At 42.9% G+C, this 25,510-nt stretch overlaps 2 protein-coding genes across 8 annotated transcripts in view; one reads left to right on the top strand and one right to left on the bottom strand.

The window, feature by feature from the left end:
* Positions 1-2,625, bottom strand: part of MBTPS2 (membrane bound transcription factor peptidase, site 2) — a 42,284-nt gene extending 39,659 nt beyond the window's left edge. For 4 of the 6 annotated variants that reach the window (XR_002805511.2, XM_023634091.2, XM_070257237.1 and 1 more), the window contains exon 1: positions 2,380-2,589. Coding sequence is in view for 4 of the 6 variants with exons in the window: in XM_023634091.2 (XP_023489859.1) it covers positions 2,380-2,454 (75 nt within the window). In the remaining 2 variants the exon portion in view is untranslated. Of the gene's footprint in view, positions 1-2,379 lie in introns of all 6 variants that reach the window. The other 2 variants (XM_023634090.2, XM_070257238.1) reach the window with 2 other exon arrangements.
* Positions 2,626-2,674: 49 nt separating this feature from the next.
* SMPX (small muscle protein X-linked) overlaps positions 2,675-25,510 on the top strand; it is a 128,177-nt gene continuing 105,341 nt past the window's right edge. For both annotated transcript variants that reach the window (XM_070257240.1, XM_070257239.1), the window contains exons 1-2: positions 2,675-2,878; positions 8,676-8,760. The gene's annotated coding sequence lies outside the window, so the exon portion shown is untranslated. The remainder of the gene's footprint in view (positions 2,879-8,675; positions 8,761-25,510) is intronic.

Below are 25,510 nucleotides of genomic sequence, written 5' to 3'. Positions count from 1 at the left end.
TGGTTTTTACATTTTTAAGGGATTGTAAAAAAAGGCAACAAAAAACGAGAATATACAACAGATATCCTGCACAGCCCACAAAGCCTAAAATACTATCTGGCCCTTTATAGAAAAAGTTTGCTGACCTCTGCTTAAAACAGCATTGTCCAACAGAAATATAACATGGGCTGGAAATGCAAGCCACATATGTAATTTTAAATTTTCTAGCAGCCAAAATTTTAAAAGTATGAAACAGATTAATTTAACTCAAAATAGCCAAGATACTATCATTTCAACATGTAATCAATATAAAAAATTATTGAAATGCTTTACACTCTATTTATTTATTTATGCACTAAGTCTTTGAAATCTGGTATCCATCTCAATTTGGATTAGCTCTATTTCAAATGCTCAGTGGCCACAGGTAGTAGCTACCATGCTGGACAGCGCAGGCCTAGAAGTCTTGTTACCCTAACAAGAAGTCTTGTGTGACAATTTAAGAAGACCCCCAACCCATCCAACAGAGTGGACAGGTTAGTTGGAATTAGTGCTTTCTATGCTCTTCTGAGCAACAACCCCAAGAAATTAGGCCGACTTTGATCACGTAAAAGTACAAAACTTAGTTAAAGCCATCTTGGTCTTGGTAACTTCTCTTACATTCTTCAGGGTTGGGGGGCTATCTGCTCATACACAACCTAACAAATTTTATCTTTAGGGAAGTTGAAGTCCTTGAGTAATGTAGGGTTTTAGATAATGTAAGGTTGTTTTATATACCTGACACAAATCCCCATCACCTCAGTTACAGTAAGTATAGTATTTTGTCATATGGATGCCCATTCATTGGAGAAACTTATCTGTCTCCAGAAGGATATTTCAGCCCTATTACTGTCATAAAAAATGACCCAAGTCTGTATATAGGTATCAGTTTGCCTTCAGATCTGTGATGTTCTCAGCTCTCAGTCTTCACGTGAAGTTTTTAAAACCTGCTTGTTTTCCAGGACTTGGAAAAGGAGGGACACACCCTTCCAGCAGATGTCTACTGAGGAAACCCCAGATGAACCAAGGGTGGGATAGTAGACCAAGATGGAAGCAGAGAAGCTGAAGGTGCAGACTCCTAAAATTCGAGGTCTCTCCATTCCCCAGGCAGATAGCCTGGATGTGAGTTAGGTCTTTTGCTCAAGGAATAGTGCTCTCTTAGGGAGCTAGAGACTGTTACTGAAATTAAAGTGACAGCCTGATCACCTCACACACTTGACCAGAGACTGTAGAGGTTCAAAAAGTTCTTTTTATTTTGGATTTTTTGTCACATATGCAACACGAAGAAATCATGAGGCTTTGTTTTCTCTAAATAACAAAATCACTGTTGAAAGAAGCAGTGGCCTGTACTGCTTATGACATGGTAAGCACTATGCCAAGTACGTGCAGAGGAAGCACCTGGCGATCTTGTGAAGATGCAGATTCTGATTCTGTAGGTCAGGGATGAGGCCTGAGAGTCTACATTTCTGACAAGCTCTCAGATGATGCACGTGCTGCTATTTACTATTATAAATAGTATATAGATACTCACTATTCACAATTGGAATTTTTAATTAAACATTTGAGATCGTATAGGAATTTATTCCACATGTACAGTTACCCCCAACCCCCAACATTCCATTTCGAAAGGTTGCTTGAAGCATGTGGTCAGACAATTGTTCATCATTTTTGCTATCCTTCCCAAATAACTGAAGAATGGGTCGAGCACCCAGGGTGTGTGTGTTTGGAGGGTTTCGGGGGCTAGTGTGGAGAAGGGTGTGCAGGGTGCAAACGAGAATTCGAGTTGTCAGAAACTAGTTATCTGTAGACTAGTAGCACTGGTAACACTTGGGACCTGGTTGCATCTTAGGCCCTGCCCCAGATCTGCCGAATCAGAATGTGCATTTTAACCGGAACCCCAGATGATCGTACGCACTTCACGGTTTGAGACCACTGATCTAAATCACAAGTTGTCTTAGATTCATTCCAATACCAGAGTCTCCAGAGGGTCGTGATCTTAAAGACAACGAAGGAAACCATGCCTTTCCTAGGCAGACATTTTCCTTTTGCCTCTGGTGCGCTGCCGCGGGGTCCGGCAGGCCCCAGCCCTCCCAAGCCCACTGCCGGCGCCTCTCGGGCAGGACCCGATGGCTGCGGGCCTGCACCACCCGCAATGCGACTGCGGCGGCTGCGCGGGCCGCCACACCCCTCCCGCCGGGCTTTATTCACAGCACGGAGCCGGGCGACACGCGGAGGGCGGCCTGTGGGCTACGGCTGCGCCGCGTCCGGCCCGGGAGGCGCAAGGCGGGGCAAGAGACGAGGCATCGGGCCTTGCGCCCCGGCCACGGGCTCCGCGGGCTTGGGCCTTAGCCCCGAGGCCCTCACCTTCAGCACCAAGTCGGTCAGGTAGACGGCAGTCCAGCCGCCCACCACCACCACCACCAGCGACACCGGAATCATGACAGCGGCGGAAGTAGCGGAGGGAAGGCGAGCCCCGACGTCCTTCTCCCTTAGAGCCTCAGCCAGCTGACAGCGCGGCGCCTACAGCCCCAGCATCCGCGCAGGAACCAAGCTGTCCCCGGCTCCTTTCTCGCGGTGCCGCCGTTTCCCTCCGGACCCTTCCTATGGGACACAGGGTCGGACGTGTGCGCACCGGAAAAGGGCGCGGGGGCTTCTTTTCGTGCTACACTCGGGCGCCGCTGCCCTGGCGTCATTCCGCTGTGTCTGCCAGCCCAGCAGCGATTTCTTAGGCTTTGGCTCTCCCTGCTGTCGGCTCTCCATTCTTTCCGGTGCTGGTCTGGGGTTTGCAGTTGCTTTTAATCCAGTGAGGGTTTGGGGGTCATCTGAAGTAATAATCGTCGCTGCCTCCCAAATCCTGACATAGGTATCCAGATTTAAGTTAATTACGTTTATTCGTTCTTTTTATTGGAGCGTAGTTTACATAAAGCGAAATCATAATGCAGATCTCAACTGTCCATTTCGATGAGTTTTGATAACTGCATCTATCTGTGTACCTTAAAATAGAGAACGTTTCTAATCTCAGAAATTTCCTTTGCGTCCCTTCCCAGTCAACCCCCTCCCCGTTCTAATTTATTTAAACTTTATGTAAATAGGATCATACAGTAAGTACTCTTTTCTGTCCGGCTTACTTCGCTCAGCATAATATTTTTGAGATTCGTCCACGTTGCTGATTAAACTGGGTTTTCTTCTCAACCTCTTCCATTATAAAATTTGAGATCGGTGCTATGGTAAAAAAAAAAAAATGGAGCTCTGAACATCTGTACATAAGTTTATGTTGACGTATGCCTGATTATATATTGACCTGGAGCAGTGGTTCTCAACCTTGGCTGTACATTAGAAGAAGCAGGGAGCTTTTAAAATTCCCCATGGCCGTTCAGTAGGCTAGACGAAATGACTCAGAATCCCAGCGTGGGACCCAATCATCAGTGTTTTTTTAAGATCCTTTGGTCGTTCTGCTGTGCAATCAAGATTGAGAACCACTGAACTGTGATCTCTAATAGGAAGGAAAACTAACATTTATGAAGTGTTTTTTGGCATTCTCTCTCTCTTTTTTTTTGGAAGATTAGCCCTGAGCTAACATCTGCTACCAATCCTCCTTTTGCTGAGGAAGACTGGCCCACCCGTGCCCATCTTCCTCTACTTTATATGTGGGACGCCTGCCACAGCATGGCTTGCCAAGCGGTGCCATGTCCACACCCAGGATCCGAAGTGGCAAACCCCAGGCCACCAAAGCGATCGTGTGAACTTAATTGCTGCACCACTGGGCTGGCACCTGGCATTGTCTTAGTGTTTGAGTCTTTAAAAGTTAGTTGTTTTAACTTTTCTGGAAAAGCATCATTAGCAATAATACTACTAATATCAAAATATTGAAAACATAATACTATCTTAAGAAGAAGCATTCCAAATAAAAATACACCCTCAACACCCTCCAAAGTAAAAATACATACTAGAAACCTATACTACAGATATTGCTACCAGTTTGCCTCACCCTCCCATACTTTTCCTAAAAAAGTTTTAATAATTTAGCACAGTATCTGTGTAGCTTCAAGAAAGCTTATGACTTACTTTTACATCACCTTGCATATATCGGTGTGTATGTGTTGTTATAAAATGTTTCAGTTTATTTTGGACATAGCTGAGTGTAAATTATAAAAGTTTATATTCAAGCACCCTGTGACTCCATAGTTTTCCATGTACAGGTGTCCCAAAAGTCTTAGTACAGTTTTAGCTTTTGATATTATCAGAAGAATAAATGCTGAAAACTTGCAAAACGCATGACTTGCAAGTTTATTTAAATTTCTTTCAGACTTATTTCATTTTGTGAATTTTGAATAATTTTAAATTTCAAATTTTTTAGACCCCTAACTGAAGATGGCAAACATTGACTGAAAGAAAAAATTGAAATACATTTACAGTTCAAAAGTTCCCAACACCAGGGACTGGCCTGTGTGGCACAGTGGTTAAGTTTGTGCACTCTGTTTTGGTGGCCTGGGGTTCGCAGCCCCGGATCCCAGGCTTGGACCAAGCACTGCTTGTCAAGGCACGCTGTGGCAGTGTCCCACATAAAATAGAGGAAGACTGGCACAGATGTTAGCTCAGCAACAATTGTCCTCAAGCAGAAAGAGAAGGATTGGCAACAGATGCTAGGTCAGGGCCAATCTTCCTCACACACACACAATTCCCGAGACCAAATAAGCATGAAAGAAATTGAAATAATTTTACTTTCAAATGCTGTTTTGTGTAAGTTCGTAGAATTTGTACTTCTGAAGTTATTAAAGCTTCAAACTGCACTAAGACCAGTGGCACACTCTTGTATTTGAACTGACCTTCGTTTGCTCTTGTATAACTGTGAACTGTAGTTTTTAACACTGTTCTTCCCTGGGAGGAGAATATTAACTTAAGAATTGAGAAGCCTTCTCTTTTGTTAGCCTGAAGCCTTTTCTGGACCACTTGCTGGGAGAAGTCCCAGCTACTGTGTGGCTATCCGATTACTCAAGATATGTAGGAAATGAATTGATTGTGTGTTTCTGTTCCCATCATAAAAATTTACTTATTCAACCAGCTTGGTGTTCTCATCAGGGACCCAGCAGTCAAAACAAAACACTGAATTGAATCCTGCTGGTTTCTGGAATTTATCAGGAGTGGTAGCTAGCTGGCGGCAGCAGAAGAGACAAGATAGAGGACGCAAGATGACAGCAAGAAATGCCTGAATTCAAGAGATCAACCTATTCTTTTTTTTTATTTTTGAGGAAGATCAGCCCTGAGCTAACATCTGCTGTCAATCCTCCTCTTTTTGCTGAGGAAGACTGGCCTGAGCTAACATCCATGCCCATCTTCCTCTACTTTATATGTGGGACACCTGCCACAGCATGGCTTGTGAGAGGTGCTGTGGCAGCTATGTGTGTGAGAGAATTGGGGAGGAGAGGAAAGCTGACTTTAGGGCTCTTGCTGTGGTTCTGATCTGGATCTCCTTTAATATTCTTCATTGATTTCACTGTTTCCCTTTTATTTTGAGATGTTACTTATGTATGGTCAAATGCACAAATCTTAAGGGCTGAGCTTGATGAATTTTTAACATATGTCTATACCTGTGTACCTAGCACCCAGGTGAAGATACAGAACATACCAGTACCCTACGTGTCTTCCACATCCCTTTCCCAGTGCATCCCCCTGCCCAGAAGTAACCACTCTTCTGGTTTCTATCACCAGAGATAAGTTTTTCTCTTTTTTCTTAATGTCATAAAAATGGAATCATATGGTATATATTCTTTTGTGTCTGCCTTCTTTCATTAAACATTACATTTGTAAGATTGATCAATATTTTTTTTTTAAAGATTTTATTTTTTTCCCTTTTTCTCCCCAAAGCCCCCCAGTACATAGTTGTATATTCTTCATTGTGGGTCCTTCTAGTTGTGGTATGTGGGACACCGCCCCAGCATGGCTTGATGAGCAGTGTCATGTCCGCGCCCAGGATTCGAACCAACGAAACACTGGGCCGCCTGCAGCGGAGCGCGCGAACTTAACCACTCGGCCACAGGGCCAGCCCCTGATCAATATTTTTGTATGTAGCAAAAGCAGATTTTTGTTTTTGTTTCTTACCTCTGTGTAGTATTTCACAAATTATTTATCTGTTCTATAGTTGGTGGATATTTAGGTGTTTCCAGTGTTTCCAGTGTTTGGCTATTATGAATAACAATGCCATGAACATTTTTGTATATATGTGCTGGTGGGCATAATCGTTCATTTATGTTGGGTATATGTCTGAGTGTGGAATTACTGGGTCATAGACTGGACATATCTGTATCTTTAGTATTTTGTGTCAAACAGTTTTCCAAAAAGGATGTACTGATGTACATTCTCACCAACAATGCAAGAGAGTTCCAGTTGCTCCATATCCTTGCCTAGACTTGATATATTTAAAATTAAAAAAAAAGTTTCAAGCTTTATTGAGATATTATTGACATACAAGGACTTGGTATTTTCAGTCCTTTAATTTTAGTCACCTTTAATGTTCTTTGAGGGGCACAAGCGGGCATTAGAAATCCTTTTAAATTATTTTTGTTGTTAAACTCTGCTGAGCTATAAAGGATTCTATGCATGGACTGGGTACATGAAGCCCCAGACAGTATCAGGGTCTCAGGAGACCCGAGGTGGTAGATTTGTGCAGATCTAGTTTAGCTCTTGAAGGAAGCACATACCTGAGAAGAATTGAAGATCACTGTGTTCCCAAAGGCAAAACTTTATTCTGTAAAGATAGAAGAGTGACAATGGTTCAGGGGCTGGCCTGGTGGTGCAGCGGTTAAGTTTGCACGTTCCATTTTGGCGGCCTGGGGTTCACGGGTTTGGATCCTGGGTGTGGACATGGCACCACTTGTCAAGCCATGCTGTGGCGGGCGTCCCACATATAAAGTAGAGGAAGATGGGCACAGATGTTAGCTCAGGGCCAGTCTTCCTCAGCAAAAAAGAGGAGGATTGGTGGCAGATGTTAGCTCAGGGCTAATCTTCCTCAAAAAAAAAATGATGGTTCAGTAGAGACTGTCTGAAGTTTGGCAAGGCTATCAAAAGACTGGACGAACGCATCTTTCTGTTAGGCCAGTCATTAAACTTGAGTGTGCATCAGAATCCCCTTGAGGGCTTGTTAAAACACAGCTCGCCAGTCCCACCCCCAGAGTTTCTGAGTCAGCAGGGCTGGGATGAAGGTGGGGTAGAGAATCTGCATTTCTAACCAGTTGTCAGCTGATGTCCATACTGCTGATCCCGAGACCATGCTGTGCTGTGCAGAGCCACTGAGGTCCCTTACTGTGATGTCCCAATCAGAGGCAGTGGATGTGAGAGGTAGTTGGGTTTGGGATATATTTGGAGGAGTCACCCCAATAAAACTTGGTATTAGACATTGTGATCCTAGAATGTTCCTTAAGTAGGCTTCTTATTTGTATGTTTTTGATTTTAATTTTTTTAAATTTAAGAGCCAGTACAGTTTTGTGGTTAGACATGCAGGCTCCAGAGTTAAATGGCCTAGGTTCAAATAGAAGCTGTACCACCTATCGCTTGTGCAATCTTGCAAATTACTTCATTTCTCATTTGTAAAATGTGGCTAATATGAGCAGGGAGCTGTTACAAGGAATAAATGAGATACCTCATATAAAACACTTATCATGGTATACAGAATATGGATTTTTGATTGCTTCAATTTGGGGCAAGTACACACTGCTTAGATGTGATAGTGAGGACTGGCAAAATAAAATAACTGAGAAGAAAATTCAGCATTTATTTTCTAATATTGTTTGATAACCAGGAAAATTTTCAGAAAGCAAATTACCTTTACACAAAGCATGGATTGTATCAATAATAATTCTAATAGGTGACTTGAAAAATTTAGCTTGTACCTTCTGTACAAATCCTGTACAATACTCAAAATGGGCATTTTATCCTCTTGGATTTAATGGGTTTTGGTAAGAACTGCAAACTAGATAGCAGCTGTACGTGGCACTTGAAAATTTTCATCTACTTATTTACTTATCTTATCAGTGACATAATTAAAAATTCTGAATTATTACCTATTCAGCTAAGAAACTGCCAAAGGTCAAAAGTCTCTGACATTGGTTCTCAACATGTTGACAGGGCAAAGCAAATGATGCAAAAGTTTTAAAACGTTTTCAGAGCTCAGCAAAATTTTGGCCAAGGAAGGTTTTCCTGCAGGAAACATGGTATAAACATCTATTTTTTCCTACCCTTTCAGAAAATGGAATTGTGCACTATATAATAAACTCTTCTGCATCCAATTAGCTATAAAAAGAACTTACCATCAGGGGCCGGCCCTGTGGTGTAGTGGTTAAGTTTGTGTGCTCTGCTTTGGCAGCCCAGGGTTTGTGGGTTCGGATCTTAGGTGTGGACCTACACACTGCTCATCAAGCCATGGTATGGTGGAGTCCCACACACAAAATAGAGGAAGACCGGCACAGATGTTGGCTCAGGGACAATCTTCCTCAAGCAAAAAGAGGAAGATTGACAACAAATGTTAGCTCAGGGACAATTTTTCTCACACACACACAAAAAAAACACTATTTCTTTTGAAAAATAGGCAAAGATTATTTTCCAGTAAAATGTAAGCAATCTCCTTGCACAATATAATGATCCAGGCTTGTTATTTTCCGTTCCAGTGGTTCGTAAGCAGAGATACACATCAGAATCACTTGCGGCGGTGTGCCTCTTCAAAACACCCCTGGCCCCAGCCCCTGGCAGGAGGTAAGGCTGGGACTTTGAGGCTGGAGCACGGACACGTTCATGTTTACATGCTTCCTAGCCTTCAACAGGCCTTCCATTCGGGCCGTGCGGCAGTTTGGATAATCTGAAAGCCCTTCTGCTACAGAACACCTAGAAGTGCCTGATAAAATAAGGCATGCATCCTTTTAAATGCATAATTAGGATGGTTAGGGAAATACTTGAGGGCCAGAATCAGAGCTGGACCCACAATTCCGCGAGGTAAGCAGCTGCCGACACTGTTTCCCCTGGAGGAGAAAGAGAGTACTCCGATCCTTGTAACCAAGTACTCCAATCTTTGGGCTTGAGTTTGAACAACTTTTGGGGTCCAGAAAAAAGGCTCTGGGAGCAGATGAGTGGGGAATTGGAACTAAGAACCTTGTACTAACTTGGGACCCTGAGAGGGCTACAGTGGAGTAGAAAGAAAAGCCATCTATCAGCTGAGGTAGAAAACAAAAAAGCTGTCCGCCCAGGTCAGAGCTTTGAGTGAAAAAGTATTTATATATCTATGAGAATTTATAATTACTGCCTTTTGTCTGGTGGTTTTCAGTCTGAATTTACATTACCTGTGTGGTCTGGCAGCCCCGAGCTGAGAAATTAGTATAAGAAATGGTCCCAGGCTGGGACACTTTCAGGGCTCCTGGCAAAAGCCAATGCAGGACTTCTCTTGAGGGATACACTCTCAAGCCGGACCAGCCCATGCCTGGGGGAGGGGGCGCTGCGTGGGAGTCATTTCAGCAGAGGCCAGGCTCTCCTGGGGTGTGGAGCGACTGAAGATGGCTGGACTGCCTGACCCCGGCAACTGCCCTGCTCCCTGCAGACCCTCATAGCTGACTTCTCTAAGTCCCACTTCTTTCTGAGGGTTCGAAGGTGTACCCCTGATCTGAGAATTTGCTCAGTGGGATGAGAATAAACGGGTGACTCTATTTCACCATCCTGTCCCCAGCACATAAGAGAGTTAGTGTCTTGCGTAAGGACGGGCATATTGGAGTGCTCCTTTTCACTGCTTCTCTTGGATTTTGGAGCCGACCCAGATAAGGGGCTGCCCTTCAGCCCTTGCCTGTAGATATTACGAGGCCGAGAAGCCAGTACCTCCGTGGGGATATGAGTTCATAGACCCAAATCACCAGACATCTGAAGAGGACAGACACCTCAAAAGAAAGGCGAAAAACTGGAAACCATGTGCCAATTGTAGTAGAAATACTAACAAACCAACTGAGGATTTGAAATAAGTATGAAAGGACTTCCCCTTCTGGTTAGCATGTAGACAGTTGCAAGGGACTGTCATTCTCACCCTACCAGTGATTCTGAAGTAACTGCCCATTGACAACTGCTACTCAGATCTACTCAGATCTAATCACCTGTGGAGCAGTAACTGCATGGGTAAATGTACACGGGCTGAGTTTGACAAGAATGGTGATCTACGGTGATAACGTTTTCATGCTTGTGCTTACATTTTATTCAGTGCCGTGTAATTTTATCTTGACACTGCTTCGTCAGTTAGGGATTAGTTGGGGGAGATGTAAAGATAAATACACCACTGACAGAATGATTGATTACTTTGTGGTTCATTGGAAGGCCAAAGATTGTTCAAACAAACAGTTGTGAAATTTTCCCTAATCGCTTGTCATGGAGGTATAACCCTATATTAAAATCAGTGTGCCAGCATTGTAGTATTACAACCAGTTTTATAAGAAGAGCCTGCCAAATTTGAATTTATTTACCAATACTGCCCTTGCTGGTTTTCTTTTACAAATTGCATTTGCCTATTCTACCCTTCTGTATTGAAACATTCCACATGGGAGGGCCCCTGGCCTTGATGTGGGGAGTCGCCTTCAGAGGCTTTGCGGAAACCCATGTGTCAATCAGAAATAAGGACTGGCCAGCAATGGAGCCCTAGAAAACAGCAGGGAGGGCTAGGTAAACATGGGCACTGCCTTTCTATGCACTCTCCTGGGGAGATATTCTCGGAAACCTACTGCGTGAGGTGCACTAAATTGGCTAAGACTAGCTCTTTCTGGAGAGCAGTGTTTAGGATGGGTAGCCGAGGGTGCCTTAGGACCAGCTGTAGCCTGTGTACTTGTTAGTATACTTTGGGTTCCAGGAGTCTCAATAAATATCCATAATGCCTGACACTTCAAACCCTGAAATTAAGTCAGGCTAAGAAAGCCCGATTCTATTTTAACATTTAAACCCTCTTTCTTTGCTCTAATTCCATATACCTTAAGCCACCTTCTGATAATTAGACATCCTGTATAGCTTGTGTAAAGGAAAAAAATGTACTGGTCAGACAGATAAGAATAAAAATGTCCACACAATAGTTATATTTCTCAATTAAAATTAATCATGAAGCAAATTGGTATGTAATATTTAGTCCCTTGTGGGTTAGTGTGAATCAGGATCTCTGAGATAAAGCTCATGGATGGCCACAACTGAGGGCCAGACTTAGGCCAGGATGAATCCATTAAGGTAGTAGCCATCCTGCTAGTCCTTCTTGGCTGTGCGCCTTCCTTCCCGCATCTACAGCGCGTCTGGCAGATAGTCTAATCCCCACTGATGGAGAACTTAAAACCAAAAGAAACAGGATGAGGAAGCTTGTGTTTGCAGTGTGGTTTCTTACCCCAGCACTCTATTGAAACGCCGCCCTCAAAAGTCAATAGCAACCTCCTGGTGGCCCAATGCGATGTCCTCTCAGTCATTATCCTACATTCTCTTTGTTACTCAAAACTATTGACCATCGATCGTCTCAGTTCACAGGAATCCTATTTGAGGTAGTCTAGACCTGAAAGGGGCAGAAGGGTGAATCTGAGCCAAAGTTCAGGAAGCTAAACACAAAAACCAAATATTTATTAGTCATCTACTAATTATGGATGCTAGGCATTTTCTTTTAGACTCCTGAGATATATAAGTGAATAAAATGAAGACCCCTGCCCACACGAATATGAACATCTCCAGGAACATTAATAGAATAAAGGATCAGATTCTCCTTTACGTTCTTGTAGGTTTTATTCTCACTTTTATTGCAGTACTTCCAACATATTATTGCAATTATTTGCTTATGTGTCCGTCTCTCCTTCCTGGACTGTAGGCTTTGGGATGGCAGAGGTGTCATATCTTATTATTCTGACACATGGCAGGCATTCAATAGATGGCAGTAGAATGAATACCTGAATGAACAAATGAATCTGGACTGCTAAACAGGCTGTTGAGCTCTAATGTCTTAGAGAGATTGTACTTATCTTGGTCTTAGAGGAAAATAGGTTTTATATTGAAAAGAAAAATAACACAAAGCAAGAACACTGTACTAAAGGAATACTAAACAGGAATCAGTGCTTCTTTCTGTCCCCTGCCACTGTCACCCTAGGCAAGGCCACCATCATTTCTCTCTGGATTGACAAAACCATCTCCCAACTGGTCTCTGCACCTCTTCCAACTAGTCTTCTCTCTCTCAATCTGTTCTCCATAATGGAGCCAGGCAGTGTTCTAAAATACAGCTATGCCCATGTCACTCCCCTCTGGAAAATTTTGCCATGGCTTTGCATTTTAGTCAGTTGTTGCTGTACAACAATCCCCCAATCTCAGTGGCTTACCAAAATAAATATTTATTTTCCTGCTTTCAGATCTGAAGGTTGGCAGCAGTTTGGCTCATTAAGGCTCAGTCAGCTGGGTAGGACCCCAGGCTTCTGGTTGGGTTTAGGTTTAGTCCATGAACCATCATGCTAGGGCCTAAACTGAAGGGGCAGCAGCTACCTGAAGCATGTCTTTTTCATGGATGATTGTAGGGGCGCAAGAGGGCAAGCTAAACCAAGTGAGCTCATTCATAGCTTCTGCTGGCCTACTTTGCTAACATTCCGTTGGCCAAAGCATGTCACATTGCTAAACCCAACTTCAAGGGGCAGGGACATGCACTCTGCACACTGAAGCTGTGGTCAGTTCTGTAACATGAAGGGAGTGAAGAATTGGGAACAATCCAGCCAACACCACTTTTCCTTGACCTTAGGGTCAAGTCCAAAACCCTTCACATCTGCTTTTTTCTTTTTTTTTTTAATTTTTATTTTTTTCAGATGTACATCATATTTCGAATTCTGTATACATTACATCACGTTCACCACCTGAACACTAATTATAGTCCATCCCCTCACATGTGACCCTAATCACCCCTTTTGCCCTCCCCCCTCCCCCCTTCCCCAAAGGTAACCACCATTCCAATCTCCAATGCTATGTGTTTTTTTTTTTTTGTCATTTTTCTTGCAACTTCTTTGCCTCCCTCACTGCGTTCTGCTCACTCTATTCTCCTGATCACCTTTCAGGTCCAATAATGGGGTGTGCCATCTCTCACTTTCAAACCTTCATCCATGCTGTTGCCTTCTCCTGACGTACTCTTCCCTCTCTCTTCCCCACCTCTGTCTTCCTACTCCCACTCACCCCAGGGTATCTGTGTCTCCCTCCATCAGTGTACATGTCACCTTCTGCAGGACTGAATGAGTTGCTCCTTCTCTGCCTTGCCAAAGCTCCAGCACTTGATTTTATCAGAGCCTTTAGCACAAAGCATTGTTTTCTTTAATTTAATTAACTGTCTCCCCTGATAGACTATGAATGACCTTCATGAGGTTGGAAACTGTGACTCTATTTCACCATCTTGTCCCCAGTACCTAATATAGTTAATGCCTTGCATATAGGGAGTACTAATTTTTTTTTAAGGAAGATTAGCCCTGAGCTAACTACTGCCAATCCTCCTCTTTTTGCTGAGGAAGACTGGCCCTGAGCAAACATCTGTGCCCATCTTCCTCTACTTTACACATGGGACGCCTACCACAGCATGGCTTTTGCCAAGCAGTGCCATGTCCGCACCCGGGATCCCAACCGGTGAACCCCGGACCGCCGAGAAGCAGAACATGCGAACTTAACCGCTGTGCCATCGGGTCGGCCCCCTCATTTTCTTTTTATTTAACCAATGTATACATGAGTGACAACAAACAACAGGGAATACATTTGGTTTGAGGATCTGCTCAAGGTAATCTATTTTGAAAAGTCTAGTACATAGACATGTCTAAAAGACTCATGGCAATGAAATATGTGCATAGCCTTTGCATTTTTCAAAGTCTTCTCTACTTTCTTCTCTTTATTTTCATTACTCAAATCTTCCCTTTGTTAGACTTTTGTCATCCACACACTACATTGCAAGACAGCCTACAGGTGACCCTAGTAGTTTGAAGAGAGACTTTACTTTGTGGCTATAATAAAAAAGACAGAACTGGGCTGATAATGTTTGCAACAATTCGAAGGATACAGCTGGAATAATGATCAGCTCTTGTGGCTGATTTGATACCAAGGGACAAAGGCATCTCTCCCAGGAGGGAGTGGTAGGATCTGTCTTTGTAAGATATACTGCTCCAAGTTATTTGTTTATAGCCAGAAGACTAATTCTTTTTTATTTATTTATTTATTTTTTTCTGAGGAAGATTAGCCCTGAGCTAACATCTGTGCCAGTCTTCCTCCACTTCATATGTGGCTTGCCTCCCATGGCTGACAAGTGTTGTAGGTCTGTGCCTGGAATCTGGACCTGCGAACCCAGACCACTGAAGTGGAGTGCATGAACTTAACCAGTAAGCCATGGGGCTGGCCTCCAAGACTAATTCTTTTTTTTAAAGATTTTATTTATTTATTTATCCTTCTTCTCCCCAAAACCCCCCAGTACATAGTTGTATATTTTAGTTGTGGATCCTTCTAGTTGTGGCATGTGGGACGCCGCCTCAGCATGGCCTGTTGAGCAGTGCCATGTCCGCACCGAGGATCTGAACGGGTGAAACCCTGGACTGCCAAAGTGGAGTGTGTGAACTTAACCACACTCGGCCACGGGGCTGGCCCCCAAGACTACTTCTTATCAATGCATTTCTGAGTGAAAAGACCCAGATGTGACATGCTAATTTTCTTTTTTAGAGTGTGTCAATTTATGCAATTCTGACTTAAGGGCTGAGAGACTTGATCAGTGACACCTGAATAGCTGCTCTGCCTGAAAATATGAGCAATAATGTTTTGTCTCTGGAATTTGAGGAAGAAAATTTCATTAAAGACAGGAGCCATTCCTAGTCCCCAATAAAGGGCAGACAAGAAGGCCGATTAAGGGTTTGAAAGTGATTGGCTGGTGGGTGGGGTGGGGTAGGAGGGGGAGGGTGTGCATGGGGGGATGGGAAAAGTCATGGAAGAGACCCAAATCTTCCAGGTCCCAGCATATGGATTTGTTTACTTCAAGAGGTAATTGCCAGCTGAGGCCCGTGTTCTTGCAGCTCATTTCGAATTCTGATGATAGAGAAATTATTCCTTTTTCTGATGATGAGAAATCTGATGCAAGTTGCATGGGCTTAGAAATGTCTATGCTAGTAATTTGCTAGATTTAAGGATATAGGATTTCACAATTAGATTCTCATTTAAGAAAAACCATCTTGCTTATTTAGAGAATTAGTCTTTTATTAGTCAAAATGGATTTGCTTCTGAGGCCTAAACTACTTGGACTCATTTCAGGCAAATGTTTTCTAAGAGCTAAGTTCTTAAATTGAAAGAGAAACATAAGCCAACATAATAACATATTTAATGAACTGCACGAATGCCTTGGAAAATCCCATCCTGGCCAAACAGTAGAACAGAAATTACAACCGAAGGTGCCAAATAGCTTCCATTTCCCCCAAAGGCCCACATCATCTTAGGTCACAGTATAGACTCATGCATTTATTGATTTTTTATTTTCTGAACTTCTTATATAAAGCCTGATCCTTTTAAAATTTGGCCTGATTTTCCTGGCTGATGTAAGGGCGTGATTGGCAACACTGAATTGATTGTTTCTCAGATGAGACCAGTAATCTCTCAGGAAGAGTGTGTGTGTTTGTGTGTGTGTTGGGGAGCGGTAGGAGATGCTTATGAAGAGGCTTTGGAAACTACACTTTACATGCCAGAGCAGGGATGTGGAGAGTTCTAGATTGTATGATTATCCTCTTCCAAAATGTGTATCTCTCATCCTTTGTGTTGTGACCCTTCATCTCCTAATTACTTCAAAAATTGTCATGACATTCTCAGCACAGCTGCTTGAACTTCACAGTGGCCTTGGGGACTTCCCCTTGCCCATTTCCTCATTCATCGGACAGTGAACCTCTCAAAGTGCAGGTGAGTATTGTTCCGGGGCCCAGAGAGAAGAGCCCAGCAGGGCAGGGCTTGGGTGGGGAGTGGAGGTGAGGGGACTAGGGCTGAGGGCTGGAAGAAGAGGGCAGTTCTGGGATCCGGAGTACTGGACGATCGTGAATTGTAGGGTGAGGGAATGGCTTCTCAGCGTGCACATTTCCGAAGTTTCAGGGAGAAGTGCTGGAAGGAGAATTTTCATGGATGGATGATCTGCTGACCATGCTCTTCTAACTCGGCTCCCTAAATATGACCTTCTCCTTAGGCTTCTTTCACTGGTGATGCAGCTCCCACCAACAGCACTCTTAGAGCTCTTGTAAATGGATCTAAGCCAGTGTGGCTGCTCAGGCATCACTGAATTCTTTGGTTAATATAGGGCAGTAGTTAACAATCAGAGACAGATGAGAGTCATGGATCTCCTCCTTCACAACCAGGGGGGATATCACTGTAAAAGCAAGTCGCAGACCAAATTCTGCCAAACATACAAACACTTAGAGGGAACAGTCACCAAACAGGCAACTTGTTCCTGTGAGTCCAGTGACTTTACTGTCAGTCCCTTAGGCATTCCAACAAGCACCCATCCCCAGAGGCTTCATCGAAGGCAGACTCAGTACTATTCCGAAGACAGATGAGCAGGCCTGTTAGTCAGATCAGACCTCATTGTCCTTTATGAAGGGAGCAGGACACCAGATCAAATAGAAGTCTGTGCCTACATGTTAGGCTGCTGGGTGTGCTGGATTCTTATTTTCTCACTTATGTAAGAGCTGTAAGGCTCATGCAGTCTTTCTGGCCCGTCACCTATCTTGAACACCGCTCATTTCACCAATGAGAAATTATTTCTAATACCCCTTAAGTTAATACAAAAGCCCTGGGGCAGATTCAGATGGCCATGTTGGCATAGCTACCCTGAAATGTGAATTACTGATCAGAGCCCTTTAGTGTTCACTAACTGCCCCTGGGGTGTAGATTAAAGTACATTTTCACTCACAAATTTAGCAATTCCTGTGCTCCTCTCCCCCCAAGAATCCCCACAAATGATATTATAGACATCATTCATGGAAATAAAATAACTCAATAAAATCCCTGCCACTTAGAGGAAAGCAGTGCGCGAGGTTATTAAGCCATTGTTTCTCAATTCCGGACTCTTCTTTGTCCTGCTGGAGCAGGGGCTCTGCAAACATTTCTGCTTTGCCAGCTGTCCCTGTTAGGCTCTGCCTATAGGTGCACTGGAGGGATATTGCAAGGCTGGAAGAAAGAGAAGAGCCTGCTCCTCCCCATGTCCAGCATCAGCCAGCAGCTGCACTGCACTTTATCAGCAGCAGTGGGTTCCAGCACCAATTGGTTCCACTTTCCAGGTTGTTGTTAGGAATCCTGGAGCCAGCCTCGCCGTGCTCTCCTCAGAGACATGAGTCTAAGGTCCACGAGGCCGTCTTCTCACACTTCTGAGGCACCAGCACCAGCTAAACAACTCCCCCCTCAGAGGTTTGTGTCCCAGCTCCATGGGGCCCCTCCTCTGAGCTTCTGGGTTCTGGCAACTGACTTCTTTCCTTTGCTTCCTCAGGCCCAGGGTCGGTACTGCTTCTTGCAGTTACCGTCTTTGGGTTACCTCAGTGTTCCCCTTTTGCTTTCCCAACCCTCCAACACCTGCCTTACTAAATCCCTATATTAAATTTTCTCTGTTAAAATAACTGGTCTGGGTTCTGTTTTCCAGACTGGATGCTGAGCAATACAGTCAGGGTCTAAAAATAAGAACAAAAGCAGAAAAAAATATTCTACGAACTTTACAAAGAAAATTTCAAACCAATGGATTGGTTTACAAGGAAAAAACTAGTAGAATATGATTATCTTTGAGCAACCCATGATCTAGAATGTCAGTATGGCAGGCCTGTATCAGATAATAAGAATATTTTCCAAAATCTAGTTATCACAGTAATCTGACAGCAGGTATTGGGGAAGCAGGTATTGAGTGGCTGGGAGTTATAGACAGTGTGCCAGCTAGTCTCCAAAGGGTCATTCAAAAGGTCATCCAAAGATAATCCTAATAATACCTTCCCTCTCTCTACACACATGCCACTGTTAACATCAAGGGTAGAACTTATTTCCCCTCCCTGTGAATCTGGCCTGGCCTTGTGACTGGCTTTATGCTGACATTCTGGAAATTCTGAGCTCAGTTGTTAAAAGGACTGGCAGCTTATGTTTCTTCCTCTTGGGTTGCTTGTTCTTGAGACACTCCCTCTCATAACCCAGTCACCATGCTGTGAGAAGCCTGAGCCACATGGAGAGGCCACATAAGGGAGAAATGAGGTACACTGGTCAACAGCACCAGCTGAGATCCCAGCAGAGAGCCAGCACTTACTGCCAGCCATGTGAGCGCACCATCTTGAATGTTCCACACCAGTAGGGCCTGCAGATGACTGCAGTCCCAGCTGACATTGTGTGGAGCAGGGGAACCACCCAGCTGAGCTTAGTCAACCAAGAGACTGATGAAAGAGATGAAATGGTTGTTTAAGCCCCTAGGTTTTTGAGTGTGTCGTATGTAACAAGAGAGAACCAAAACAGACAGGAAGCCCAGTTCCCAGATACTGGAGTCCAAGCTCACTGGTAGGAAACTTGGTGACATGGTTACTGAAGTTGGTCAAACCCATTCTAGCAGGAGTATTTGTACCCTCTACCGAATGATTCTTTTTTTTTTTTTCTTTTTATTAAGATTATGATAGTTACAACTTTGTGAAATTTCAGTTGTACATTATTGTTTGTCAGTCATGTTGTAGGTGAACCCCTCACCCTTTGTGCCCACACCCCATCCACCCTTTCCCCTGGTAACCACTAATCTGTTCTCTTTGTCTACATGTTTAACTTCCACATATGAGAGGAGTCATACAGAGATTGTCTTTCTCTATCTGGCTTATTTCACTTAACATAATACCTTCAAGGTCCATCCATGTTGTTGTGAATGGGACAATTTTATCCTTTTTTATGGCTGAGTAGTATTCCATTGCATATATATATATATATATATATATATATATATATATATATATATATATATACCATATCTTCTTTATCCAATTATCAGTTGATGGGCACTTAGGTTGGTTCCATATCTTGGCTATTGTAAATAATGCTGCGATGAACATAGGGGTGCATGGGACTTTTGGAATTGCTGATTTCAAGTTCTTTGGATAGATACCCCGTAGTGGGATGGCTGGGTCATAAGGTATTTCTATTTTTAATTTTTTGAGAAATCTCCATACTGTTCTCCATAGTGGCTGCACCAGTTTGCATTCCCACCAGCAGTGTATGAGGGTTCCTTTTTCTCCACAACCTCTCCAACATTTGTCACTTTTTGTTTTGGTTATTTTTGCCATTCTAATGGTGTAAGGTGATTATCTTAGTGTAGTTTTGATTTGCATTTCCCTGATGATTAGTGATAATGAGCATCTTTCATGTGTCTATTGGCCATCCATATATCTTCTTTGGAGAAATGTTTGTTCATGTCCCCTGCCCATTTTTTGATCGGGTTGTTTGATTTTTTTTGTTGTTGACTTGTGTAGTTCTTTATGTAGTATAGCGATTAACCCTTTGTTGGATATATGACTTGCAAATATTTTTTCCCAATTGGTGGGTTGTTTTTTGTTTCAATCCTGTTTTCCCTTGCCTTGAAGAAGCCGTTTAGTCTGATGAAGTCCCATTTGTTTATTCTTTCTATTGTTTCCCTTGTCCAAGAAGACATGGTGTCCGAAAAGATCCTTTTGATACTGATGTCAAAGAGTGTACTGCCTATATTTTCTTCTAGAAGCCTTATGGTTTCAGGTCTTACCTTTAGGTATTTGAGCCATTTTGAGTTTATTTTTGTGAATGGTGAAAAAGAATGGTCAATTTTCATTCTTTTACATGTGGCTGTCCAGTTTTCCCAGCACCATTTGTTGAAGAGACTTTCTTTTCTCCATGGTAGGCCCTCAGCTCCTTTATCGAAGATTAGCTGTCCATAGATGTGTGGCTTTATTTCTGGGCTTTCAATTCTGTTCCATTGATCTGTGCACCTGTTTTTGTACCAGTACCATGCTGTTTTGATTACTGTAGCTTTGTAGTATTTTTTTTTTTTAAAGATTTTATTTTTTTTTCCTTTTTCTCCCCAAAGCCCCCCGGTACATAGTTGTGTATTCTTCGTTGTGGGTTCCTCTAGTTGTGGCATGTGGGACACTGCCTCAGCGTGGTCTGACGAGCAGTGCCATGTCCGCGCCCAGGATTCGAACCGACGAAACACTGGGCCGTCTGCAGCGGAGCGTGCGAACTTAACCACTCGGCCACGGGGCCAGCCCCGCTTTGTAGTATGTTTTGAAGTCAGGGATTGTGATGCCTCCAGGTGTGTTCTTCTTTCTCAGGATTGCTTTAGCAATTCGGGGTCTTTTGTTGCCCCATATGAATTTTAGGATTCTTTGTTCAATTTCTGTAAAGAATGTCATTGGGATTCTGATTGGGATAGCATTGAATCTGTATATTGCTTTAGGTAGTATGGACATTTTAACTATGTTTATTCTTCCAATCCATGTGCATGGAATGTCTTTCCATCTCTTTATGTCGTCATCAATTTCTTTCAAGAAAGTCTTGTAGTTTTCGTTGTATAGATGTTTCACTTCCTTGGTTAAATTCATCCCAAGGTATTTTATTCTTTTTGTTGTGATTGTGAATGGGATTGAGTTCTTGAGTTCTTTTTCTGTTAGTTCATTGTTAGCGTATAGAAATGCTACTGATTTATGTACGTCGATTTTATACCCTGCAACTTTGCTGTAGCTGTTGATTGTTTCTAATAGTTTTCCTATGGATTCTTTGGGGTTTTCTATATATAAGATCATGTCGTCTGCAAACAGCAAGAGTTTTACTTCTTCATTGCCTATTTGGATTCCTTTTATTTCTTTTTCCTGCCAAATTGCTCTGGCCAACACCTCCAGTACTATGTTGAATAAGAGTGGTGAAAGTGGGCACCCTTGTCTTGTTCCTGTCCTCAGAGGGATGGCTTTCAGTTTTTGTCCATTGAGTATGATGTTGGCAGTGGGTTTGTCATATATGGCCTTTATTATGTTGAGGTACTTTCCTTCTATACCCATTTTATTGAGGGTTTTTTTTTAATCATAAATGGATGTTGGATCTTGTTGAATGCTTTCTCTGCATCTATTGAGATGATCATGTGGTTTTTGTTTCTCATTTTGTTAATGTAGTGTATCACATTGATTGACTTGCGGCTGTTGAACCATCCCTGTGCCCCTGGTATAAATCCCACTTGATCATGGTGTATAATCTTTTTGATGTATTGCTGTATTTGGTTTACCAGAATTTTGTTAAGGATTTTTGCATCTATGTTCATCAGTGATATTGGCCTGTAGTTTTCCTTCTTTGTGTTGTTCTTGTCAGGTTTGGGGATCAGAGTGATGTTGGCTTCATAGAATGTGTTAGGGAGTGCTCCATCTTCCTCAATTTTCTGGAATAGTTTGATAAGGATAGGTGTTAAATCTTCTTTGAATGTTTGTTAGAATTCTCCAGAGAAGCTGTCTGGTCCTGGACTCTTATTTTTGGGGAGGTTTTTGATTACTGTTTCTATTTCTTTACTTGTGATTGGTCTATTCAGATTCTCTATTTCTTCCTGATTCGGTTTGGGGAAGTTGTAAGAGTCTAGGAATTTATCCATTTCTTCTAGTTGTTCAATTTGTTGGCATATAGTTTTTCATAGTATTCTCTTATGATCCCTTGTATTTCTTTGGTATCCATTGTGATTTCTCCTCTCTCATTTCTAATTTTATTTATTTGAGACTTCTCTCTTTTTTTCTTTGTGAGTCTGGCTAAGGGTCTGTTGATTTCGTTAATTTTTTCGAAGAACCAACTCTTTGTTTCATTGATCCTTTCTGCTGTCTTTTTGTTTCAATATCGTTTATTTCTGCTCTAATTTTTATTATTTCCCTCCTTCTACTGACTTTGGGCTTTGTTTGTTCTTCTTTTTCTAATTCTGTTAGGTGTTGTTTGAGGTTGCTTATGTGAGATTTTTCTTGTTTATTGAGGTGAGCCTGTATTGCAATGAATTTCCCTCTTAGGACCGCTTTTGCTGTGTCCCAAATGAGTTGGTATGGTGTGTTTTCATTTTCATTTGTCTCCAGATAATATTTGATTTCTTCTTTAATTTCTTCAATAATCCGTTGTTTGTTCAGTAGCATGTTGTTTAGTCTCCACATTTTTTTTTTTTTTAAGATTTTATTTTTTCCTTTTTCTCCCCAAAGCCCCCCAGTACATAGTTGTGTACTCTTCGTTGTGGGTTCTTCTAGTTGTGGCATGTGGGACGCTGCCTCAGCATGGTCTGATGAGCAGTGCCATGTCCGCGCCCAGGATTCGAACCAACGAAACACTGGGCCGCCTGCAGCGGAGCGCGCGAACTTAACCACTCGGCCATGGGGCCAGCCCCTAGTCTCCACATTTTTGCCCCTTTCCCAGCTTTATTCTTGTAGTTGATTTCTAGTTTCATAGCATTATGATCAGAAAAGATGCTCGATATTGTTTCAACCCTCTTGAATTTATTGATGCTTGCTTTGTTTCCCAAGATATGGTCTATCCTTGAGAATGTTCCATGCACACTTGAGAAGAATGTGTAAACTGCTAATTTTGGATGAAGTGTTTTATATATATCTATTAAGTCCATCTGGTGTAATTTTTCATTTAATTCTATAATTTCATTGTTGATTTTCTGTCTGGATGATCTATCCATTGGTGTTAATGGGATATTGAGGTCCCCTACTATTATTGTATTGTTGTTGATGTCTCCTTTTAGTTTTGTTCAGAGTTGCTTTACAAATTTTGGTGCTCCTGTGTTGGGTGCGTATATAAGTGTTATGTCATCTTGGTGGAGTGTCCCTTTTATCTTTATATACTGCCCCTCTTTGTCTTTCTTTATCTGTTTTGCTTTGAAGTCTACTTTGTCTGATATAAGTATAGCGACGCCTGCTTTCTTTTGTTCATGATTAGGTTGGAGTATTGTCTTCCATCCCTTCACTTTGAGTCTGTGTTTGTCTTTGGGGCTGAGGTGTGTTTCCTGGAGGCAGCATATTGTTGGGTCTTGTTCTTTGATCCATCCTGCCACTCTGTGTCTTTTGATTGGGGAGTTCAATCCATTTACATTTAGAGTGATTATTGAAATGTGGGGGCCTACCGCTGCCATTTTATCACTTGTTTTCCGGTTCTCTTGCATTTCCTTTGTTTCTTGTCCCATGATTTTTGGATTACTAATTCAGGTAGGTAAATTTCTGTATCGGCTTTCTCCTTATTTGTAATTTGTGTCTTTATTCTTGTTATTTGTTTAGTGGTTACCAGGTGGTTTGTATAAAACATCTCATAGATGAGATAGTCCATTTTCTGATGGCCTCTTATTTCCTTAAATTAAAACGTTCCATCCCTTTTCTCTTCCCCTTCTAGGTTGTTATTGTCAGATTTTTTTTTCCTCTTCCTTCTTGTGTTGTGAGTTTGTGGTTAAAATGACAGGATTATATTTATTCTTGGTGTTTCCCTTCCTATTATCTTTAATGTTTTATTTAAGTTTTGCTAACCTGTTCTGATGGAGAGCTGCTACTTTCTGTTATTGTCCTTCTACTTATCTCCTTTGCTCTGGGTTTTGTAACCCCTTTCCTTTTTTTGATTTTTCAGGTATGAGGGTCTTCCTGAGCAATTCTTGAAGAGGGGGGTCTTGTGGCAATGAACTCCCTTAACTTTTGTTTATCTGGGAAAGTTTTTATTTCTCCATCGTATTTGAAGGATATTTTTGCTGAGTAGCATATTCTTGGCTGCAGGTTTTTGTCCTTCAGAGTTTTGAATATATCATTCCACTCTCTTCTAGCCTGTAAGATGTCTGCTGAGAAATCTGCTGATAGCCTTATGGGGGTTCCTTTGTAGGTTATTTTCTTCTGCCTGGCTGCCCTTAGTATTCTCTCTTTGTTGTTGACTTTTGCTAGCTTCACTACTATATGCCTTGGGGTTGGTCTTCTTACATTGATAAAGTTTGGAGATCTATTGGCTTCTGTCACACGAAGTTCCATCTCTCTCCCCAGGTTTGGAAAATTCTCAGCCAGTATTTCTTTGAACAGGCTTTCTGCCCCCTTCTCCTTCTCTTCTCCCTCTGGTATACCTATAAGCCTTATGTTGCATCTCCTAATTGAGTCAGATAATTCTTGGAGAGTTTCTTCAATTCTTTTTAGTCTTAGTTCTCTCTCTTCCTCTGTCTGCAGCATTTCTATATTCTTATCCTCCAAGTTGCTAATTCTGTCCTCCATATTATCGACCCTACTGTTCAGAGAGTCCAGATTTTTCTTAATCTCCTCCATTGTGTTCTTCATCTCCAGTATTTCTGCTTGGTTCTTCTTTATAGTATCAAGCTCTTTTGTGACATAGCTCCTGAACTCTTTGAGTTGTTTATCTGTATTCTCTTTTAACTCGTTGAGTTTTTTAATAATGGCTGTTTTGAATTCATCATCATTTAGGTTATAGATTTCATTGTCTTTGGGATTGTTTTCTGGGTACTTGTCATTTTCTTTCTGTTCTGGAGATTTAATATATTTTTTCATACTGCTTGATGGCATGGATTTGTGCCTCCACATAGAGATAGAGTTTGATTACTGCTTCCACTTGTTTCTACTGGTGTGTGTGTGGGGGGAGCAGCTGTTTAGACTGCACTGACCAGGAATCCTGTCAGCTGTTGCTGACTGGACCTGGGCCCCTCCTCATAGTCACAGTGGTCCTGTGGGGACCCTTGTCAGCTGTGGGGGAAATTGCAAGGGGGCTTCAGGCTGCAGGTGCCTACTGTTGCAGACCACCTAGACGTGCTCCCTCCTTCGGGTCTGCAGCGGTGTTATGGGCTTTCCCAGCGGCTGGGAGCAGGATCACCTTTATTCGCAGCTCTGTCAATGTCAGAGCCCACAAAATCTCACTTGTCCACTAGAGGTCACAGCAGAGCTATGGGTATCTTCTGCAGTCTGTTGTTAGCTCACGTAGCTATGCTACTTTTGCCTCAGGGCCTTCCAGCCTTGTGATTGCCGGTTGGGGCCTCTCCACTAGTGCTGTGCAGAGGCTTTTGCTGAGGCTGCTGTAGGACCATAGAGTTTCCCCCTGGGCCATGGAGCTGGGCCACTGGAGCTCTACCCAGCCCCCAACCACACCCATGGGCTCTCTGGGTGCCTCTTGCCCCCTCTGGGACACAGCCGGAGTCTGTGAGTCTGGCAGCGGCTGGCAGGCTGCTGCTCTGTCCGGGATCCTCCTCTTCAGGAGCCTCCCAGCATTCTGAATGCTGGGCGGGGCCTCTTCGCTAATGGCAAGTAGAGGCTTTCCCTGCCGCCGGTGCGGGACCCTGGAATTTCCACCGGGGCTGCGGAGCTGGGCTGCTGGAACTCGACCCAGCCCCAGAACACTCCCACAGGATCTCCAGGAGGCCCTTGCCCCATCTGGGAGACAGCTGGAGTCCTGAGTCTGGCAGCAGCTGGCAGGCTGCTTCCCTGCCTGGAGTCCTCCTCTTCAGGAGCCTCCCGGCATTCTGAAT

The sequence above is a fragment of the Equus caballus genome, chromosome X (assembly GCF_041296265.1).
Source record: "Equus caballus isolate H_3958 breed thoroughbred chromosome X, TB-T2T, whole genome shotgun sequence".
NCBI classification, from domain to species: domain Eukaryota; kingdom Metazoa; phylum Chordata; class Mammalia; order Perissodactyla; family Equidae; genus Equus; species Equus caballus.
This window is presented reverse-complemented; position numbering and strand designations above follow the sequence as displayed.